The sequence below is a fragment of the Ahaetulla prasina genome, chromosome 7, assembly GCF_028640845.1.
Source record: "Ahaetulla prasina isolate Xishuangbanna chromosome 7, ASM2864084v1, whole genome shotgun sequence".
Taxonomy (NCBI): Eukaryota; Metazoa; Chordata; class Lepidosauria; order Squamata; family Colubridae; genus Ahaetulla; species Ahaetulla prasina.
This window is the reverse complement of record NC_080545.1, coordinates 100,400,087-100,419,650: the sequence shown is the minus strand read 5'-3', so window position 1 is coordinate 100,419,650 and position 19,564 is coordinate 100,400,087. Positions and strand designations below refer to the sequence as shown.

Below are 19,564 nucleotides of genomic sequence, written 5' to 3'. Positions count from 1 at the left end.
TGTATCTATCTATCTGTATCTATCTATCATCTATCTGCTGTATCTATCTATCAATCATCTATCTATCTACTGTATCTATCTAATCTATCATCATCTATCTCATCTATCTATCTGTATCTATCTATCTATCTATCTATTCTATCTATCTATATCTATCTATCTATCTACTGTATCTATCTGTCTATCTATCTACTGTATTCATCTATCTATCTATCTATCTATCATCTATCTATCTATCTAATCTATCTATCATCTATCTATCTATCTAATCTATCTATCATCTATCTATCTATCTAATCTATCTATCATCTATCTATCTATCTAATCTATCTATCATCTATCTATCTAATCTATCTATCATCTATCTATCTATCTATCTATCTATCTATCTATCTATCTATCTATCTATCATCTATCTATCTATCTATCTATCTATCTATCTATCTATCTATCTATCTATCTATCTATCTATCTATCTATCTATCTATCTATCTATCTATCTATCTATCTATCATCTATCTATCTATCTATCTATCTATCTATCTATCTATCTATCTATCTATCTATCTAATCTATCTATCATCTATCTATCTATCTAATCTATCTATCATCTATCTATCTATCTATCTATCTATCTATCTATCTAATCTATCTATCATCTATCTATCTATCTAATCTATCATCTATCTATCTATCTAATCTATCTATCATCTATCTATCTATCTATCTATCTATCTATCTATCTATCTATCTATCTATCTATCTATCTATCATCCAATCCCCTGCTCTAGCAAGAGAACCTATATCATTTCAGACAAGTGGTTGTCCAGTCTCTTTTTAAAAACCTCCAGTGATGAAGTCCATACAACTTCTGGTGGCAAGCAGTTCCACTGGTTAATTGTCCTCACTGTTAGGATGTTTCTCCTTAATTCCAGGTTGCTTCTCTCTTTGATGAGTTTCCATCCGTTGCTTCTTGTTCTCCCCTCAGGTGCTTTGGAGAATAAGTTGACCTCCTCTTCTTTGGGGCAGCCCCTCAAATATTGGAGGACGACTATCATGTCCCCACTAGTCCTCCTTTTCTCTAGAAAATAATTCCTTTTCTTAGCTTGCTTCATAGCGTCTTGATGAATCAGTGGTTCATACAACCGATTTAAGGTAAAAAACCAAATGAATTGCATTAAAGCTCATAACCGGCTTAATCCCGGAATTGCAGGGGGTCTCCATGGATTTCTGTCCCCCTAAGATTAGACTGTTGAAATCCATTTTGACCTGGTTTCGTTATTTTGCTGCAGAAAGCTGGCTTGTTAAGCCTCGGCGAGATCTTTTTAAGCCTATTTTCCCGGTCAAACGTTTCTCTCTCATAAATCACGTTCAGAAATATTTAGTTCTGCCTGCTTCACATTGAAAGTCAGCTTGTCTCTTGCAAGCCTGGCTTGCTTCTAATAATAAAAAAAATTCACCCCAAAATGGTATCGGGCTGCAGAAGAGATATTTTACCCCTGCTTCGTGCAATGCACAAAGCCCACCAATCAATAATCCCCCAAAACCCACCCACTTCTCCAACAATGAACCACGGTGGCAGCTGCTAGTAAATCCCGTGTATCCGTTGCCTGTAACGTGCGTTTTTAGGAAAACTGTAGTCTTCCACTTACGACCAGAATTGGAAGCAGAATTTCCATGGTTAAGTGGCTGTTAAGTAACTTGTCCCATGTGTTATGATTGTTTTGCCCCAGTTGTTAAGTGAACCATGCGGTCGTTAGAACGAATCCAACTTCCCCCGTTAACACTGCTTGCCAGAAACCGGCTGGGAAAAAAAGTGATTGACGTGACCCCCGAGATATATACTGCAACCATTGTTAAATACCGGTTACATGCTGGTTACTATACACCCTGAAATTTTGATTAGGATGAGCCAACCGTCAGTACGTGTGAGGACCCGCTGTCTCTTTTTTTCAGGGCCACGGTCGCAAAGCAAATTGTTATAAATCGAGGACTCTCTGTATTCCAGACCGTCAATCCCTCCGAAGGGCTTTAAAAAAAAAAAAAAGCCGAAAAGTAATATCACAGTAATTACTAGCAGTCCAAAGGGGCCAAGGTATATACATATTTTATTTTTTAAAAAGTTTACAGTTTCTTTAATTATACACAACTATTCTGAGAGGTTATAATCCTTAGAAGAGGCATTCGCCACGGGGGGGGGGGGGTTTCTGCCCACTCACCACCCTCAATCCCGCCGCCAGCCGCATCATCGCAATGCCAAGAAGGGGAGGGGGGGCAGAGGAGAATTGGGGCAGCCAAGGGAAGGGGTGGGCATCCCCTTTGACCTCTTTTAAGTATTCACACAATGTACCAAATACACTCCGGGAAATGAAGCAAAAAGTTTAAAAACAAACAAAAAAAAAACACCTGGCAATTTTTAAGGGGGCACCCACCCTACACGCAAGAAGGTGACGCGCCCCAGATCTCAAACTGGAATGGCGCACGATGCGGCGACCAACCCTTCGTCCCCAAAACTGAGCTGCAGGATATCCAAAACCGAAATATTTTCCGTCCGACTTGTCCCAAGTCTCCACACCTCGCTCCGAAAGACACCAACCAACCAACCAATCAATCCAGGAGAACTTCACTGAAGTTCTCAAACCATCCAGGAGAACTTCAATGAAGTTCTCAGGAGCAGGGGTCTCCAACCTTGGCAACTTTAAGCCCGGCGGACTTCAACTCCCAGAATCCCCCAGCCAGCAAAGCTGGCTGGGAATCTGAGTTGAAATCCGCCACTTTGCCAATTGAGACACCTGCTCAGGAGAATCCAACTCTGCTCCGAACCACAAAAATACATAATCTCCAACTTGAATTCAAGGGGACAAGACTCATGGTCATCTGGTCAGTGTGACCTATGACGCCGCAGGTTTTTTTTTTTACTCGCTTTTAAGATACCTCAAGGGCGGCTTGAGAAGGTTGCTCGACAGATAAATCGGGGAAGAAGGTGAAGAGATGGATGAAAAGTTTGGTGGCCTCCAGAAAATAGTCATCTCCCCCCCCCACCCCTCCCGAAGACAGGTCGTTTGCAATTCGAAAAGGATGCGGGAAGCATCCCAGACGGACGGCGAGACGTTCCCGAGGGATTTGCTCAGCCAACCGTCCACTCTGGATTGTCATCTCAAGAAGGCCGTTTGAAGAGGGACGTCAGCTCCCCCTACCTACGGTTGGCGGTTTGGATGACGGTGTCATGAAATGAAGACCGTTGGTGGAGATTAAACCACCCAGAGGAAGGAAGAAAGAAAGAAATGGAGAAGGTACCAACTTGTCTCAAGATCAAGGATGGGAAGCTGAAACCTGCTCCATTTTAAGCCAAAGCTTCCGAGATGTTTCCTCACCAAATGTCTCCTTGAAGCTTGTTCTCGCCAACGTTTGGCCAACTGTAATCGCTAGGTCAACTCAACGCCTACGTCCAAGGGACGTCAGAAAAGGTTTGCAACGGGGTGGGTACGTGTGTGCATGTGTGTGATACCTACGTTAAAGAACTAAATTTCAGAAAGAAGAAGGATCACCTTCAACTTTCCTCTCAGCCATGAATGTTCCAGAGAAGAGATGCCCCCAAAAGGACCTTCGCGAATCAAAAGAGTTGGCAGGACTCATTTGGGGGCGAGGGGAGGGGGCGGGCGAATTTGGTGCCGACATGGGTTATCTTTCTGTCGGAAGTTTAGTTAGTTTTCGCTCCTTAATTAAAACCAGAATTGTGGTTTTGCTTGGCTGGAGGTAGGGGGTTAAAAAAAAAAAAAAGGCGGGGGGATATTTATTTATGAGCGGTCAAAAATCTCAAAATATCAGACTTTATTGTTTCGAAAAAAAAGAGAAAAGGTTTGCCTTCGTAAAGGGAAATTAGAACACTAGCGTATTAATATATCTATCTCTATATATGTACAATCTCGGGGGAGACAAATGGTTTATTTTGCTCAAAAAGTGGTAGTCCTATCATGATACGATAGCTTGGCACTCAAAATGTAGAGATCATTGCACAGGTCAACCAATTAGCAGCACATTTAAGGCAGACCAAGCCCATCGTGCACTCCTCCCCGCCGGCTGGGGAGGATGGGGATGGGGTGGCAATTGCAGGAGGGCACCAGGTTAAGGGACAGGGAATCAAATCCGCGTTTTCTCGATTTGGGGCCTGCTTTTTAAGATGGGCGGGACTTCAACTCCCAGAATTCCCCAGGGTTGAGGGATTCTGGGAGTTGAAGTCCCACCCATCTTAAAAAGCAGGCCCCAAATCGAGAAAACGCGGATTTAAAAGATCCTTCTTATCTTCCATCAAGATCCAGAGTGACAAAAGCCAAGGTCTCCTATTGCAGCATCAGTTCAGCTGCTCACCGCAATCCAATTTCACTACTTTCCCCCCTACAAACACACAACATTTTCAAGGAAGGAAAAAAAAAACCAGTGACTATGAATAATTTTTGCAGGTTGTTGGTTTTGTTCTCGCTCTATGTATGCCCATGATGCGATTTTTGCTTCATTCGAATGAAAATCACCGTGCCGATTCAAAACCTACTTTACAGATCTTTCCACGCAAGGAAGGAAGGAAGGAAGCGAAGGGATCACGGTTGAAGATTGGACTCGATCCGTCAGCCGTCCCTCCGCAAAACACACACACACACACATACTTCATCCAAGTTCTGATGACGATACTAGAAGATGCACCAACCCCCCCTCGGCCGTCTATTCAACATCCTGTCCCCCCCACCCCAAATCTCTAGAAATCCAGAGGAAGCAACTTCCATCACAAGGGGACATTCTTGCTATCAACCATAGACAACCATCATCATTTCTGGTCTAAGGCTCTTCCCTCCGTTGAAGGGGAAGGGCGGTACGGAGCCACCGGGAAGTCAATCCGTCATGGAAAGAGGAAATTTGGAGCCCCTCGGACACCATCTTCGATAGTATCCACCACCCCCTCTTCTTCAAAAGGAGCACTGCATCGCGACAAACATGGTGGGACTTTCTCAGAACATCTGGCCAGCTCATGCGGGCACGGCGAAGCAAACAGCAAAGGAAAAGCAAGGTGGTGAGGACAGCATTTCCAACTAAGCGCCAGAGCACCCACCTGGAGCACAAAGCTCTTCGAGATGTTCACCTGGAAGCTGTTTGCAGAAGTGTCAAGAGAACGAGAGTGAGTGGAGTGAGTGAGTGTATGTGTGTAGAATCCCTACTGCTGGTGGTTTTGAAGACGAGGACCAGAATGGATTAAGTTCAAGGTACTTCGAGTTAAAGAAACCACCTCACCACCCTTAGACAGGATTGGCTCGCTTCCTCGACCCTCGAAAAAGAGAAGACCGAGACTCCAGAGGAACAAGGACATTTGACTCTGCACACTGGCCTTCCAATGTTTCACCCCCACACTCCCCTCCCTGGCCAAAAAACAAATAAAAAAAAAAGACCATTACCATCATCACCTCCATCACCAGTCTAAGCAGACAGGAAGTCCGTTAAGGGGGAATTTTTTTTTTTTAAAAAAAAAGCATACTATACTCAGTATCACAGCTGCTTCATAAAAAAAAAAAAAATCGGACACGTCAAGAAACTCCATGCATTCAGTTGGTGGCTCTTGTTGGGGTTTGGTTTTGGTTTGGTTTTTGAAAGACAAAAAAAAAAAAGAATGGGAAAAAAAATAAGGTGAATTTCCATCGAAAAAGGGTTTTCTAATAAGCAGCCAGGTTGGAAAAAAAAGGGAAGGAACACCGTTGACTTCACGGCCTTACATTTTTTCCATCGATTAAATCGCACACGCGCCCCCCACTTCCTCCCTCTCCCCCCTCCGCACAACAAAAAAAAAACCCAAAAACCTTCTACTTTATACATTCTCAAAGTGCTGTTCCGCGTTTGCATCCAAGGGTGTGTTTCGCTGTCTTTGGAACGCTCGACTTAAAAAAAAAATAAAGGAAAAAAGGAGGGCGATTTTAAAAAAAAAAAAAAAGAGGTGGGGGGGGGAGAGGCATTATCCAGATTCTCTCAGAGCGAAGCAACAGATTGGGGGTGGGGGTGGAAGGAAGAAAAGTGGGGTGGGGGGCAGGTTCGAACTCAGCTGAAATGGAATCACGAAGAGATGCAAGCATGCGCCCGGGTTCATATTGCTACCAAGTGGAATGTCGGAAACGCACCGCAATGCATTTTTTTTTCTTTTTGAGAGAGAAAGAGAGGGGGGGGGAGGGAGGGGCTCTTGAGAAATGACCCAAAAAAAAAAAAAAAATCAAGATCTAAAGGGTGATATATATATATGTATATATATCTGAATGCTATTATTCATAAAAACCTTGTTTAGTAATAAAAAATTGCTTTGTTTAAATATGAATGTTATAAGTCTGCTTCTCAGCGCATGGTTAGGAAGAAGTCGAGTCTCTTGGGGGGAAAGCAGGACGGCCGCTCCTACTACAATTCCATATCCTGGGCCTCGTCCTCTGAAAAGTCAGACATGGAGCTCTCCGAAGAGCTGTCGCCGGTCCCTTCTTCCTGCTCTTTGAGGGCTTCCTCCGTTGCATATTTCTGAATGTATTCTGGAGGAGGAGGAGGAGGAGGAGAAGAAAACGAGATGTAACCATCAACTCCAATGGTCCAAGAGGAAAAATCAAAACAAAACACCATCCACCCATCCATCTTTTTCTATCATCTATCTCTCAATCTCTCTGCCATCTCAATTTCTCTCTCTTTCCACCTACCTACCTACCGTGTTTCCCTGAAAATAAGACCCCCTCTTATATTTTTTTGAACCCTGAAATAAGCGCTTGGACTTATTGCCATGTGCTCAAAAAGCCCGATTGGGCTTATTATCAGGGGATGTCTTATTTGGGGGGAAATAGGGTACCTATTTTTCATCCCTATCTACCTACCTTCCTACATACTCACCCACCCATCCACCCATCCAACTCTCTCATTCTCTCTCTCTCATCTTTCCCTCTTCATCCATCCATCCATCCATCCATCCATCCATCCATCCATCCATCCATCCATCATCTTCCCACTCACCCACCCATAACATTTTTTTTTTGTTTACATTTATACCCCGCCCTTCTCCGAAGACTCAGGGCGGCTTACAGTGTATAAGGCAATAGTCTCATTCTATTTGTATATTTTTACAAACTTATTGCCCCCCCAACAATCTGGGTCCTCATTTTACCTACCTTATAAAGGATGGAAGGCTGAGTCAACCTTGGGCCGGGCTCGAACCTGCAGTAATTGCAGGCTACTGTGTTCTTAATAACAGGCTTTTACCAGCGTGAGCCCCTCTCTACCTAAACATCTCTCTCTACCTATCTACCTACCTATCTACCCAACCCATCTGTCATCTACCTACCTACCAACCCACTCACCCACCCACCCCTCTCATCTCTCTACCTATCTTTCTACCCACTCACCCACCCACCCATCATCTCACTCATCTTTCTCTTTTCATCCATCCATCCATCCAACTCTCTCATCTGTCTCTCATCTCTCTCTCTTCATCCATCCATCATCCATCCACCCACCCATCCATGACATCTCTCTCTACCTACCTACCCACCTAACCCATCCATCTGTCATCTACCTACCAACTCACCCATCCACCCCCCCATCTCTCTACCTATCTTCCTACCCACTCACCCATCATCTCTCTCTCTCATCTTTCTCTCTTCATCCATCCATCCATCCATCCATCCAACTCTCTCATCTGTCTCTCATCTCTCTCTTCATCCATCCATCATCCACCCATCCATGACATCTCTCTCTACCTGTCTAACTACCTACCTACCCAACCCATCCGTCAACTCACCCATCCACCTTTCTCTCTCTCTCATCTCTACCTATCTTCCTACCCACTCACCCATCATCTCTCTCTCTCATCTTTCTCTCTTCATCCATCCATCCATCCACCGATCCATCCATGTCATCTCTTTCTATACCAGGGGTCTTCAACCTTGGCAACTTTAAGCCTGGTGGACTTCAACTCCGCGAGTTGAAGACTTACCTATTCATTCGCGCAGGACTGGCATAGAAATTTTTAGCAGTTTTTAATATTTTGTTGTAAATTATTTGGGGTTTTATGGTTTTAAATAGTTTTAATTTGGCCTGATATGTAATAAGATTTTTAATAATTGTTTTTATTATGTATATTATTATTGTTTTTATTCTGGCTGTGAACCGCCCTGAGTCCTTCGGGAGAAGGGCGGTATAAAAATCTAAATAAACGAAACGAAACGAAACTCCCAGAATTCCCCAGCCAGCAAAGCAAAGCAAAGCTGGCTGGGGAATTCTGGGAGTTGAAGTCTGCAAGGCTTAAAGTTGTCTAGGTTGGAGACCCCTGTTCTATACCTACCTACTTACATATCCACTCACCCAACCCATCCGTCATATACCTACCAAACCCCCCCCCATCCGCCCCCCCCTCTACTTACCTACCCACTCATCCATCCATCCATCCATCCATCCATCCATCCATCCATCCATCCATCCATCCATCCCCCTCCCTCCCTCTCTCTTCTATCTATGATTGCTCTCACTCTCTCTCAAATTTATTGGCTTACCACAGGTTTAACTCTGGGCGGGCTCACAATATTAAAAGATAAAACCATATACGTACAATACTACAAAAACATAAAAATGCAAAACACAACTGCTTAAATGCGGGTGTTTTTAAAGGGATGTCATTCGAAGACTTATAGGTAGTCCTCAACTTACAACTGTTTATCTAGTGACTGTTTGGAGTTACAACGGTCCTGGAAAAAAAAGCTTTTCACACTTACGACCGTTGCTGCATCCCTGCGACTACCTGATCAAAATTCAGATGCTCGGCAAATATGGCTCATATTTTTGACGGGCGCAGCGATCCCCTTTTGCGACCGGCAGAGTCAACGGGGGGAGATGAATTTGTTTAACGACCCTGTGATTCACTTAACAGCTGCAGTGATTCGCGTAACCATTGTGGCAGGCACGTAAGTTGTAAAATGGGGCCGAGCTCAGTCCGCCGCCTTGCTCAGCCACTGAAATCTCAACTGTGGTTGTAAAGTCGAGTACTACCCATAATTCAATCATAAACTGAGGACCACCTGTCAATGTTTCCCCCTAGGGGTCCTTACCTTTAATTTTCTGCTTGTATTCTTCTGGTCGGTGAAGGTACATGGCTGCGGCGTCACCATTAAGGGGGTCTATGGGGTTGGGGTAGGCCAACAACTGGGGCAGGAAGGACTCAAATATATTGGTAAGATCTGAAAAAAAGTGGACGCAAAACGAAGCTTTAGGTTTTGACAGTTCGGAGGGTTTTAAGCAGAGGTGGCATTCAGCCGGTTCGGGAAAACCGGTAGCGGAAATCACCCGACTCTATGCTGTCCTATTTAGGTGCGTTTTTGAGGCCGGGCGCATGGGAGCAAAGCGTGCTTGCGCTCACCATTTTCGGTGCTGGGAGAACCGGTTGGTAAATGATGTGAATCCCACCCTCTGGTTTTGAGGGCACAGAAAGGGCTTGAAACGTAAAGCAATGGTGGTCACACAAAAAGTTAGGAGTCACTACTTTCTTTTTTCTTTCTTTTTGAACCTCTTTTGGCGTTTTTCCTTCTCTTTCTCCAACTTCCTCCCTCTTCGTTTGTGCTCGTATTTAATTCTTTATTCTACGATAAACTTTTTTTTTTAAGGGGGGGTGGAAAAAAACCTGGAAAGGATCTGGAATACTGCTTATGGCAGGGGTCTCCAACCTTGGTCCCTTTAAGGCTTGTGGACTTCAACTCCCAGAGTTCCTCAGCCAGCTTTGCTGGCTGAGGGACTCTGGGAGTTGAAGTCCACAAGCTTTAAAGGGACCAAGGTTGGAGACCCCTGTCTTATGGTGTGTCCCTTCCCATCTTGAATTCCCAGGACGGGGGTGAGGGGTGGGGGTAAGACAATTTTCTTCCTTTTTGTTTGCGCTTGTATTTAATTTTACAATAATTAACTTTTTTAAAAAAGTGTTAGGAAAAAAAAACACACACAAAAGATTTAAGAAACAATTTGTGGCGTCCAAAGAAGACGCTTCCTTTCCATTTGGAAGATCTTCATGTCTCTTTTCTCACCTTCCTCTCTTGAGTTCCCAGATGTTCTAGGATGGGGTGGTCTTTTATTGTTTGACCCAATGACCCCTTCTCCTCCTGGTCTCAAATAATGTCTGGACAACCCCTTTGTTGTGTCTGCGCCCCCAGAGCTGGGCTGCTGCCAGAAAGTGACTTGGAAAGTGAGGGGGAAGGGCCATCAGGACTTTACCTCGGGAGCACCGGCTTCCCTGGCTCAGCTCCAGGAGCCAGAAACAGGCCAGGTGGAGGAGATAACGAGGCCTCCGTCCCCTGACTCTTTCCCCCCCCAGGCCACACCTCCAGACCCGGCTGATGGCAATCAGGCCTGGCTGGACCCTAAGTTTCAGAGGCAGGAGAGGCGGGAACAACAAAAGCAGGGGTGGGGCAGGCCTAGGAAGTGCTGAGTCATGGAGCCACACCCCACAGGATATAAAAGGCAGCGAGAGCTGCTGTGTCTCTTCGTAGCAGGCAAATCAACTGCTGAACTAAGAGCTGAAGTGCTGTTTGACTCATCGGCGTCGAGGGAGATAACAGAGACACTTGGCAGACGCTCGCTAGTTTGCTGCCAGAGCTGATAGTGCTGGCTAATTAAGCCATCGCTCGGACGGAGCCATCGCTCGGACCGAGGCGAGGGAGGACAGAACACCCTTCCCCAAGAATCAAAACAGACTGTCCTTTTATACAGTCCCAAATCTATCTTTAATTGCAGGGTCCTTGGTGCTCTTGGTACAGACATTTCAATGCACTGATGACGATACCTAGTTTGGTAATGAAACGCCTGCCAGAAAACAACCACGGTCAGAGAGCGCCAAGGACCCCACGGTCCTCCTCCTCCCTTTCTCCTCCTCCTCCTCTTCCTCCCTTCTCTTCTTTCTTCTTCCTCCACTCTGCAAGCTTCGCTCCCTTCCAGCATTGATGATGTTACCTAGTTTGGTGATGAAATGGATTTAAAAAAAAAAAAAACTCACCATAGAGAGCTGTCCAAGTCTGATTAATTACATCTAGACATACGGTTCCTGACCTGGAAAAAAACACACACAAAAGATTTAAGAAACAATTTGTGGCGTCCAAAGAAGACGCTTCCTTTCCATTTGGAAGATCTTCATGTCTCTTTTCTCACCTTCCTCTCTTGAGTTCCCAGATGTTCTAGGATGGGGTGGTCTTTTATTGTTTGACCCAATGACCCCTTCTCCTCCTGGTCTCAAATAATGTCTGGACAACCCCTTTGTTGTGTCTGCGCCCCCAGAGCTGGGCTGCTGCCAGAAAGTGACTTGGAAAGTGAGGGGGAAGGGCCATCAGGACTTACCTCGGGAGCACCGACTTCCCTGGCTCAGCTCCAGGAGCCAGAGGCAGGCCAGGTGGAAGAGATAACGAGGCCTCCATCCCCTGATTCTTCCCCCCCCAGGCCACGCCTCCAGACCCGGCTGATGGCAATCAGGCCTGGCTGGACCCTAAGTTTCAGAGGCAGGAGAGGCGGGAACAACAGAAGCAGGGGTGGGGCAGGCCTAGGAAGTGCTGAGTCATGGAGCCACACCCCACAGGATATAAAAGGCAGCGAGAGCTGCTGTGTCTCTTCGTAGCAGGCAAATCAACTGCTGAACTAAGAGCTGAAGTGCTGTTTGACTCATCGGCGTCGAGGGAGATAACAGAGACACTTGGCAGACGCTCGCTAGTTTGCTGCCAGAGCTGATAGTGCTGGCTAATTAAGCCATCGCTCGGACGGAGCCATCGCTCGGACCGAGGCGAGGGAGGACAGAACACCCTTCCCCAAGAATCAAAACAGACTGTCCTTTTATACAGTCCCAAATCTATCTTTAATTGCAGGGTCCTTGGTGCTCTTGGTACAGACATTTCAATGCACTGATGACGATACCTAGTTTGGTAATGAAACGCCTGCCAGAAAACAACCACGGTCAGAGAGCGCCAAGGACCCCACGGTCCTCCTCCTCCCTTTCTCCTCCTCCTCCTCTTCCTCCCTTCTCTTCTTTCTTCTTCCTCCACTCTGCAAGCTTCGCTCCCTTCCAGCATTGATGATGTTACCTAGTTTGGTGATGAAATGGATTTAAAAAAAAAAAAAACTCACCATAGAGAGCTGTCCAAGTCTGATTAATTACATCTAGACATACGGTTCCTGACCTGGAAAAAAACAAACAAGGATAGTTGAATGACAGTTCAACGAGAGTTGAATGGCAGTTTCAACCCTGCCCTTCCCACATGGAAGTTAAGAGCAGCAGTTGGCCTGCTCTTTAAGTTTAAATCCTGCTTTAGTGATGGCGTAGATCAGAGGATAGTATAGAATATAACTTTATTACGATCATCGACCAGCAATAGACAAACAATATATTAAAAAACAATACTGACATTAATCGTGGATAATAACATCCCCGTTATGAAAATATATGACCGGTAGGGTCACTCCCTAATTTACATGCGTGGAGAGCCGATAAGTATGTGAGCAAATATATTTTCCCCAAAAATCGTTGTCTCCCAAAAATTGGCACAAATTGACAGCTATAATTCTGTAACCCATTTTTTTCTTGTGGACATGGCAGCAAGACAGAATTTTGCCACTGCACGCGTGGTAGCTGGGTTTGAGTCCTGGAGGAGAAAGCCGACATAAATTTTGTCTGCCCTCCCTGCCAAGCTATTTAGTAGACCAGGGAATGAACGTGGACCGCAACACCGGTTGTGCAAAAATATTTCCTCTATTTTGAAGCTGAAGGGCCCTCCTTGGTGGGACTGTTGCAAGACTCCTACAAAAGGATCCAAGTCAATAATTTTTCAAGGTTGGCGAGGTGAAGATGGGTTGGACTTCCACTCCCAGAATTCCCCAGCCGGATAAGCCAGGATGAGCAATGATGGACCTTCCCTATTTCACGAGACTGGAAAGTTGGAAGACCGGCTTAGCTCCTTAGCTTCTCCTTAAAAGAAAAAAGTTGAGAATTCTGGTGTTTAAAACCTCTTTTAAGTCAGTGTTTCTCAACCTTTGGGAGGTGAAGATGGGTTGGATTTCAACTCCCAGAATTCCCCAGCCAGCTTAGCTGGCTGGGGAATTCTGGGAGTTTATTATTTATCTATTTAATTTATTTATTAATTTAATTTATATACCGCCCTTCTCCCGAAGGACTCAGGGCGGTTTACAGCCAAATAAAAAACAGATTCCACAAAAATTAAAAAACATTTTAAAAAGCTAATTCGATTAGGCCGAGAATAAACTAAAACTATAATAAAAACCCATATTAAAACTACATTAAGCCAGGCCTGCGCGATAAAACAAAAAGGTCTTTAGCTCGCGTCAAAAGATCCGGAGGTCAGGGAGTTGACGTATCCCCAGAGGCAGCTCATTCCAGAGGGCAGGAGCCCCCACAAAGAAGGCCCTCCCCTGGGGGTCGTCAGTCGACATTGTTTGACTGACAGCACCCTGAGGAGACCCTCCCTATGGGAGGCACGGGTCGATGGGAGGCTATTGGTAGCAGCAGGCGGTCCTGTAAAGAACCCGGTCCTATGCCACGGAGTACTTTAAAGTTAAAGTACAACCCATCTTCACCTCCTCAAGGTTGAGAAAACATTGCTTTAAGCCAATCAGGCCCAAAATTTTGAATAACACTCCCCAAGTTTGTGAATCCAAACGCTTGGGGACCATTTTGGTGCCTCATTGGACATTTTGGCATAAATAACTTCAGCCCCGCAAGGCTTTAAGGCCCTCCCTCTGTTGCTCCTAACCCCTCTTCCCAAAGGGGTCCCAGGCCTCGCTCAACTTTGCGAGCCGGTTCTTGCCACGCCAGGAAAACCTGGTGGCTTTCACGCCCGCAACACGGGACGAGGAGAGAGAAATCTCGAACAGCGTTCTTCTGAACGAAAACGGTCACCATATCTTTTTATCTGTCCTGTTCTACGGAGTGGAGAGTTGGGTCTCTGGACAGAAAGCCCCTTGAAGAGACTTAGAAGCATTTGAAATGTGGATTTACAGGTGGCCATTATGTATAAACTGGCTGGACAAAATCAGAGAGGAGGCGGGGATAAGCCACCTAAGAAAAGCCAAGGGAAATCATCAAAACCATTAAAAAAAGCAAAAGTTAGAATATTTCAGACATTGTGATGCGACACCTTGAAAAATACGGCCTCCTTTGCTTAACCCTCCAAGGGAAGATTGAAGGCAAAGGAGGTCCAGGCAGAAGAATCTTAATGGCTTCGAAATCTAAGGGAACGGTTTGGACAAAACTCAGCAGCACTTTTTCGTTTTCGCTGTTAATAAAAATAGGATCACCAACGTCCGATGACGGATCTGGCACGAGAAGAAGAAAACTGGACACATCCACATCGTCGCAAAAGCCAAGAGCTCAGGGCTTATGAGACCGACTTTGGGGTTCTTTTATAAAAAGCAGGGTTTTGAAGAGAGAAACAACTAGCTGATTTTGAAGCGGAAACGACTACCAAATTTTGCAAATTTAAAATAAAGGAGGGCGCAGATCAGGAGAGGTTTCTATGCCGAACACCGTCAAATTCACTGCATTTGGAAGAAGAAAAAAAAAATTTGCACGGCTGTTCCGGAATTCCAGATGTGGGCTAAGTTGAAATTCGGCAAGGAGGGAGGGAGATCTGCCTAAATTAGCCACTATATAAAAATGGCTGGTTGTAGGCCCAGCTTATCAGAAAGGAACCATCTCCCACCACTGCTAATCTGCGATTTTTAATTTTTTAAAAAAAATTTCATTAAGGCATCTGGGGCCATAAAGATGATGCCAGAGGAAGGGAAGCTGTTACGGCCCTTTTCGATGCCACATTCCCCTTCGTGTCCGAGAAAGCGAAGGGAAGCTGCGGGGCACTGGAAACTGCCTTTAAATCAACCCAAGGTGAGTTAATACGTGGCGACAGCTGCGCTCCTAGTTGGCATTTTAAAAATAACTCCTAAGCCAAGTCACTTCCGGTATCTGTCTAAGACTAGCGAGGTTTATCCGAAGCCGGGATGAGCAATGTTGGACCTTCCATATTTCACGAGAATGGAAGTTGGAAGACGAGCGTAGCTCCTTAGCTTTTCCTTCAAGAAAAAAGTTGAGAATTCTGGTGCTTAAAATCTCTTTTAAGTCAGTGTTTCTCAACCATAGGGACTTTACGATGGCTGGACTTCAACTCCCAGAAGTTGAATTCTACTCCCAGAATTCTGGGAGTTGAAGTCCAGCCATCTTAAGGATGTAAAATACAGCTTTACGTTCAGAAACACGCTCGCCTCCTGTCGTAGGATTGGGGAAATGTGGGAACCAAACCTCACCTTATTCCCACCTGCTACAAAACGTAATAATTTCAACGCAAACGAAAGTCACTTACGCTTCGTCAATGTTGGGATGAAAAATTTTATTCATGAATCCTAAGAGGAGAGAAACACAAGGGACGTTAGAACGGCTGCACGTCAAAGCAAGCATTCAACATTTGCCAAAAGGAGAGGTAAGAGCTCAACGGTGGAAAAAAAACCCTCTTGTATCAGATTCTCTAAATCAGGGGTCTCCCAACTTGATTACTTTTAAGACTTGTGGACTTCAACTCCTAGAATTCCTCGGGATAACAGAGTGGGAAGGGACCTTGGAGGTCTTCTAGTCCAACCCCCGGCTCAGGCATTTTAGACAAACGGTTGCCCAATCTGTTCTGAAAAACTTCCAGTGTTGGTGCACTCACAACTTCTGGAGGCAAGTTGTTCTACTGGTTCTTCTGCTAATTAATTAATTGTTAATTGTTCTAACTCGTGCTGGCTGAGGAATTCTGGGAGCTGAAGTCCACAAGTCTTAAAGTTGCCACGTTTGGAGATGCCTGCTAAGTGACTCTCTTACCTTTTTTTTAATAGCCATTATCCTTATTTCTGGAGTCAATCGATCCAAGGTTTCTTAAATCTCCAGTTCTTGAAACTACAACATTGCAGGAAGTCCTTGACTTACAACCATTTGTTTAGCGACGGTCTGGAGTTACGACAGACCGCTGAAAAAGCGACTTCCAACCTGTCCTCGCACTTACAACGATTGCAGAATCTCCACGGCCACGTGGTCAAAATTGAGGCGCTTGGCAACTGGCATCTACTTATTATGGCGGGTTGACTGCAGAATCCTGGCATCATGTAGATCCCGTTTTGCGACCAATCAGCTTCGGACCACGAAGTACACGGGGAAAGCCAGATTGGCTTAACAACGGTGGAAAAGGAAGGTTGTAACACGGGGCGAAACTCGCTTAACAGTGGCTTTCCGGAGTGATGGAAATTGGGGCCTCACTTTGTGGTCGTAACTCGAGGACCACCTATACTCAAAAACTCCCCCCAAAAAAACTCCTTCCAGAGGGTTAAGGAGAAACCGCTCAGAAACCAGACTCCAGCATTAATGACTGAATAAATCTAAAGAAGCTTTTTTTTTTTAAATTTAAATTTTAAATTTTTTTTAAAGCAAATTATCTGAGATTTCCAACAGCGAAGGAAACAACACTCCAGCTGGTTGAGCTATGCACTCCTGAGGATGAGGCCAGGCTCTGAAGCTCAGCAGATGGTCAAATATCTTGAAATTCAAACACGGGGCCAAGAGCGGAATCAAAAGACTTGGATAAGTGTGGTAAAGGTACCCAGGTCGCATCTCTTATACCTGAATAAAAATTAAACAAAAATCCTAAACGGTTAAAGCTGGTTTGGTAGAGTGGTGAAGGGGCTGGTTTCGAAAGCAGGAGACGGTGAGTTCTAGTACCGCCTTAGGCACCAAAACTGGATGGGTGGCTTTGGGTCGATCGCCAGGAGATGGCGAGTTTTAGCGCTGCCTTAGGGATGACTGGATGGGTGCCTTTAAGTCAATCATCAGAAAATAGTGAGTTTCTAGTTCCATCTTAGCCATGAAAGTTGGCTGGCTGACTCCGGACCAATCAATCAACCAGGAGACGGTGAGTTCTAGACCAGTTTCAGGCATGAAATCTCGGGCTCCGTCTTTCGCTGGCAGAAGGTTGCAGGAGGCCATTGCGGGCAAAAACAGAGCTCCCTTTTTGCTGGCAGAGGCCCCACCCACCGGTCCTTCGCTGTCTCCAGGGCGGCCCTGGGGGCAAGTTTTAAGCACCCTGCGAGCTGGATCTGGCTCTCGCGGGCCTTGAGTTTGACACCCCTTCCTCTATAGCAGCCTGTTCTGTGCCTCCTCGCCTCCGTCTGAGCGATGGCTTGATTAGCCGGCACTATCAGCTCTGGCAGCAAACTAGCGAGCGTCTGCCAAGTCTCTCTGTTATCTCCCTCGACGCCGATGAGTCAACCAGGAACAAACAGTACTTCAGCTTTTAGTTAATCAGTTAATTTGCCTGCTACGAAGAGGCACAGCAGCTCTTGCTGCCTTTATAGCCTGTGGGGTGTGGCTCCATGACTCAGCATTTCCTAGGCCTGTCCCACCCCTGCTTCTGTTGTTCCGGCCTCTCCTGCCTATGAAACCTAGGGTCCAGCCAGGCCTGATTGCCATCAGCCGGGTCCGGAGGTGTGGCCTGGGGGGCGGGGAAGAGTCGGGGGACGGAGGCCTCGTTATCTCTTCCACCTGGCCTGTCTCTGGCTCCTGGAGCTGAGCCAGGGAAGCCGGTGCTCCCGAGATAAGTCCTGATGGCCCTTCCCCCTCACTTTCCAAGTCACTTTCTGGCAGGGGGCCTGGCTCGGGGGGCGCAGACACAACACAGCCTTTCTCCAACTCTGCACTCGTGTGGACTTCAATTCCCAGAATGCTTCAGCTGAGCATGCCCGGAAACGCAGCCCGGCTGTCCTAATTCCAGTTCAAATGTTTTCAGGGTATGATGTGCAGGTCATATATCTAAGCCGCTTCTTAAGCAGATTTGGAGAACTCCTTCACGTCTCTACAGATTAGAGTTCAATTTGGTTGATTCAAAGTTGTTTTATAAGCCTCTCAAAACTATTTGCCAGGATTTGAAGAGGTTGAATACAAACCGCAGAGGGAGCAGCGTTGGGTCGAGGTGGGCGATTTGGGCAAATTTTGGAAGGCTGAAAGATTAAAAGGTAAAGGTAAAGGTTCCCCTCGCACATACGTGCTGGTCGTTCCCGACTCTAGGGGGCGGTGCTCATCTCCGTTTCAAAGCCGAAAAGCCAGCGCTATCCGAAGACGTCTCTGTGGTCATGTGGCCGGCATGACTCAACGCCAAAGGTGCACGAAACGCTCTTCCCTTCCTACCAAAGGTGGTCCCTATTTTTCTACTTGCATTTTTTAACTGCTTTCGAACTGCTAGGTTGGCAAGGAACGGGAGCTCACCCCATTACGCGGCACTAGGGATTCGAACCGCTGAACTTCCGACCTTTCGATCGATAAGCTCAGCGTCTTACCCACTAAGCCACCGCGTCCTCTAATCTCCTTATTTGGCCGGAAATAAAGGTTATTTCCGCCCCCCCCCCAAAAAAAGCGAACCAGGAGAGCGAGGGAATTCCATACAGCTGTCCTCGATGTACGACCACAATCGGGCCCAAATTTTGTTATTGGTTTGCCACGGTTCTCGAGCGAATTGCTGTGGTCATTAAGAGAGTCACATGGTTGTTAAGCAAATCCAGCTGAACTTGAGTTTGTCGGAAGCTGGCTGGGAAGGCCGCAATTGGCAATCATTCGGATCCAGGACTCTGCAGCCGGCGGCAAATACAGGTCGTCCTTGACTTAGGACTACAATGGCGTTCCAAAATTTCCGTTGCTAAGCGAGACAGTTCTTAGTAAGTCAATTTTGCCCCGTTTTATGGCCTTTCTTGCCATAGTTGTGAAGTGAATCACTGCAGCTATTAAATGAACAGCAAGTTTGTTAAGTGAGTCTGGTTTCCCCAGTGACTTTGTTTCATAGAAGGTCGCAAAAGGGAATCACAGGGCCCCGGGACACTGCAACCGTCATAAGTATGAGCCAGTGGCCAAGCGTCCAAATTTTCACACTTATGCAATGGTCATAAGTGTGAGAAAGGGTTTGAAGTCACTTTTTTTGGAACTTTGGATGGCCATTAAACGAACCGTTGTAAGTCATGGACTACCTGTAGGCTGGAGACAGAAGCTATCCAAAGATTTATATCGAGCAATGTAACATCATCAACATTCTACGGATCGGATTAGTTTGCTGGGGACAGAAAAGTTTGTCCTTGCTCAGGTTTAACTCTGATCAACCCACACGTTTGTTCACAAGCCAAAAATTATTCCTTTAAATCAGTGGTTTTTTTAAAAAACTTGGCAAGATTAAGTTGAATGGACTTCAACTCCCAGAATTCCTCAACCAACATGAAAAACACTGCTTGAGATATTAGAGTAACCAGTTGGAAGGGACCTTGGAGGTCTTTTAGTCCAACCCCCTGCTCAGGCAGGAGACCCTATGCCATTTCAGACAAATGACTGTCCAATCTCTTCTTAAAAACCTCCAATGATGGAGCACCCACAACTTCTGGTGGCAAGCTGTCCCACTGGTTCATTGTCCTCATTGTTAGGAAGTTTCTCCTTAGTTCCAGCTTGCTTCTCTCCTTGATGAGTGTCGATCCG

The 19,564-nt window shown here is 45.8% G+C and overlaps 1 protein-coding gene across 1 annotated transcript in view; it reads right to left on the bottom strand.

Moving 5' to 3' along the window:
- Window positions 1–2,091: 2,091 nt before the first annotated feature.
- Window positions 2,092–19,564, bottom strand: part of UBE2H (ubiquitin conjugating enzyme E2 H) — a 67,056-nt gene continuing 49,583 nt past the window's right edge. The window contains exons 4-8 of the mRNA XM_058190641.1: window positions 15,390–15,429; window positions 12,148–12,200; window positions 9,105–9,233; window positions 2,812–6,548; window positions 2,092–2,688 (exon numbers count right to left, since the gene is read on the bottom strand). Of these exons, the coding sequence (XP_058046624.1) occupies window positions 6,424–6,548; window positions 9,105–9,233; window positions 12,148–12,200; window positions 15,390–15,429 (347 nt within the window). The 3' untranslated portion in view covers window positions 2,092–2,688; window positions 2,812–6,423. The remainder of the gene's footprint in view (window positions 2,689–2,811; window positions 6,549–9,104; window positions 9,234–12,147; window positions 12,201–15,389; window positions 15,430–19,564) is intronic.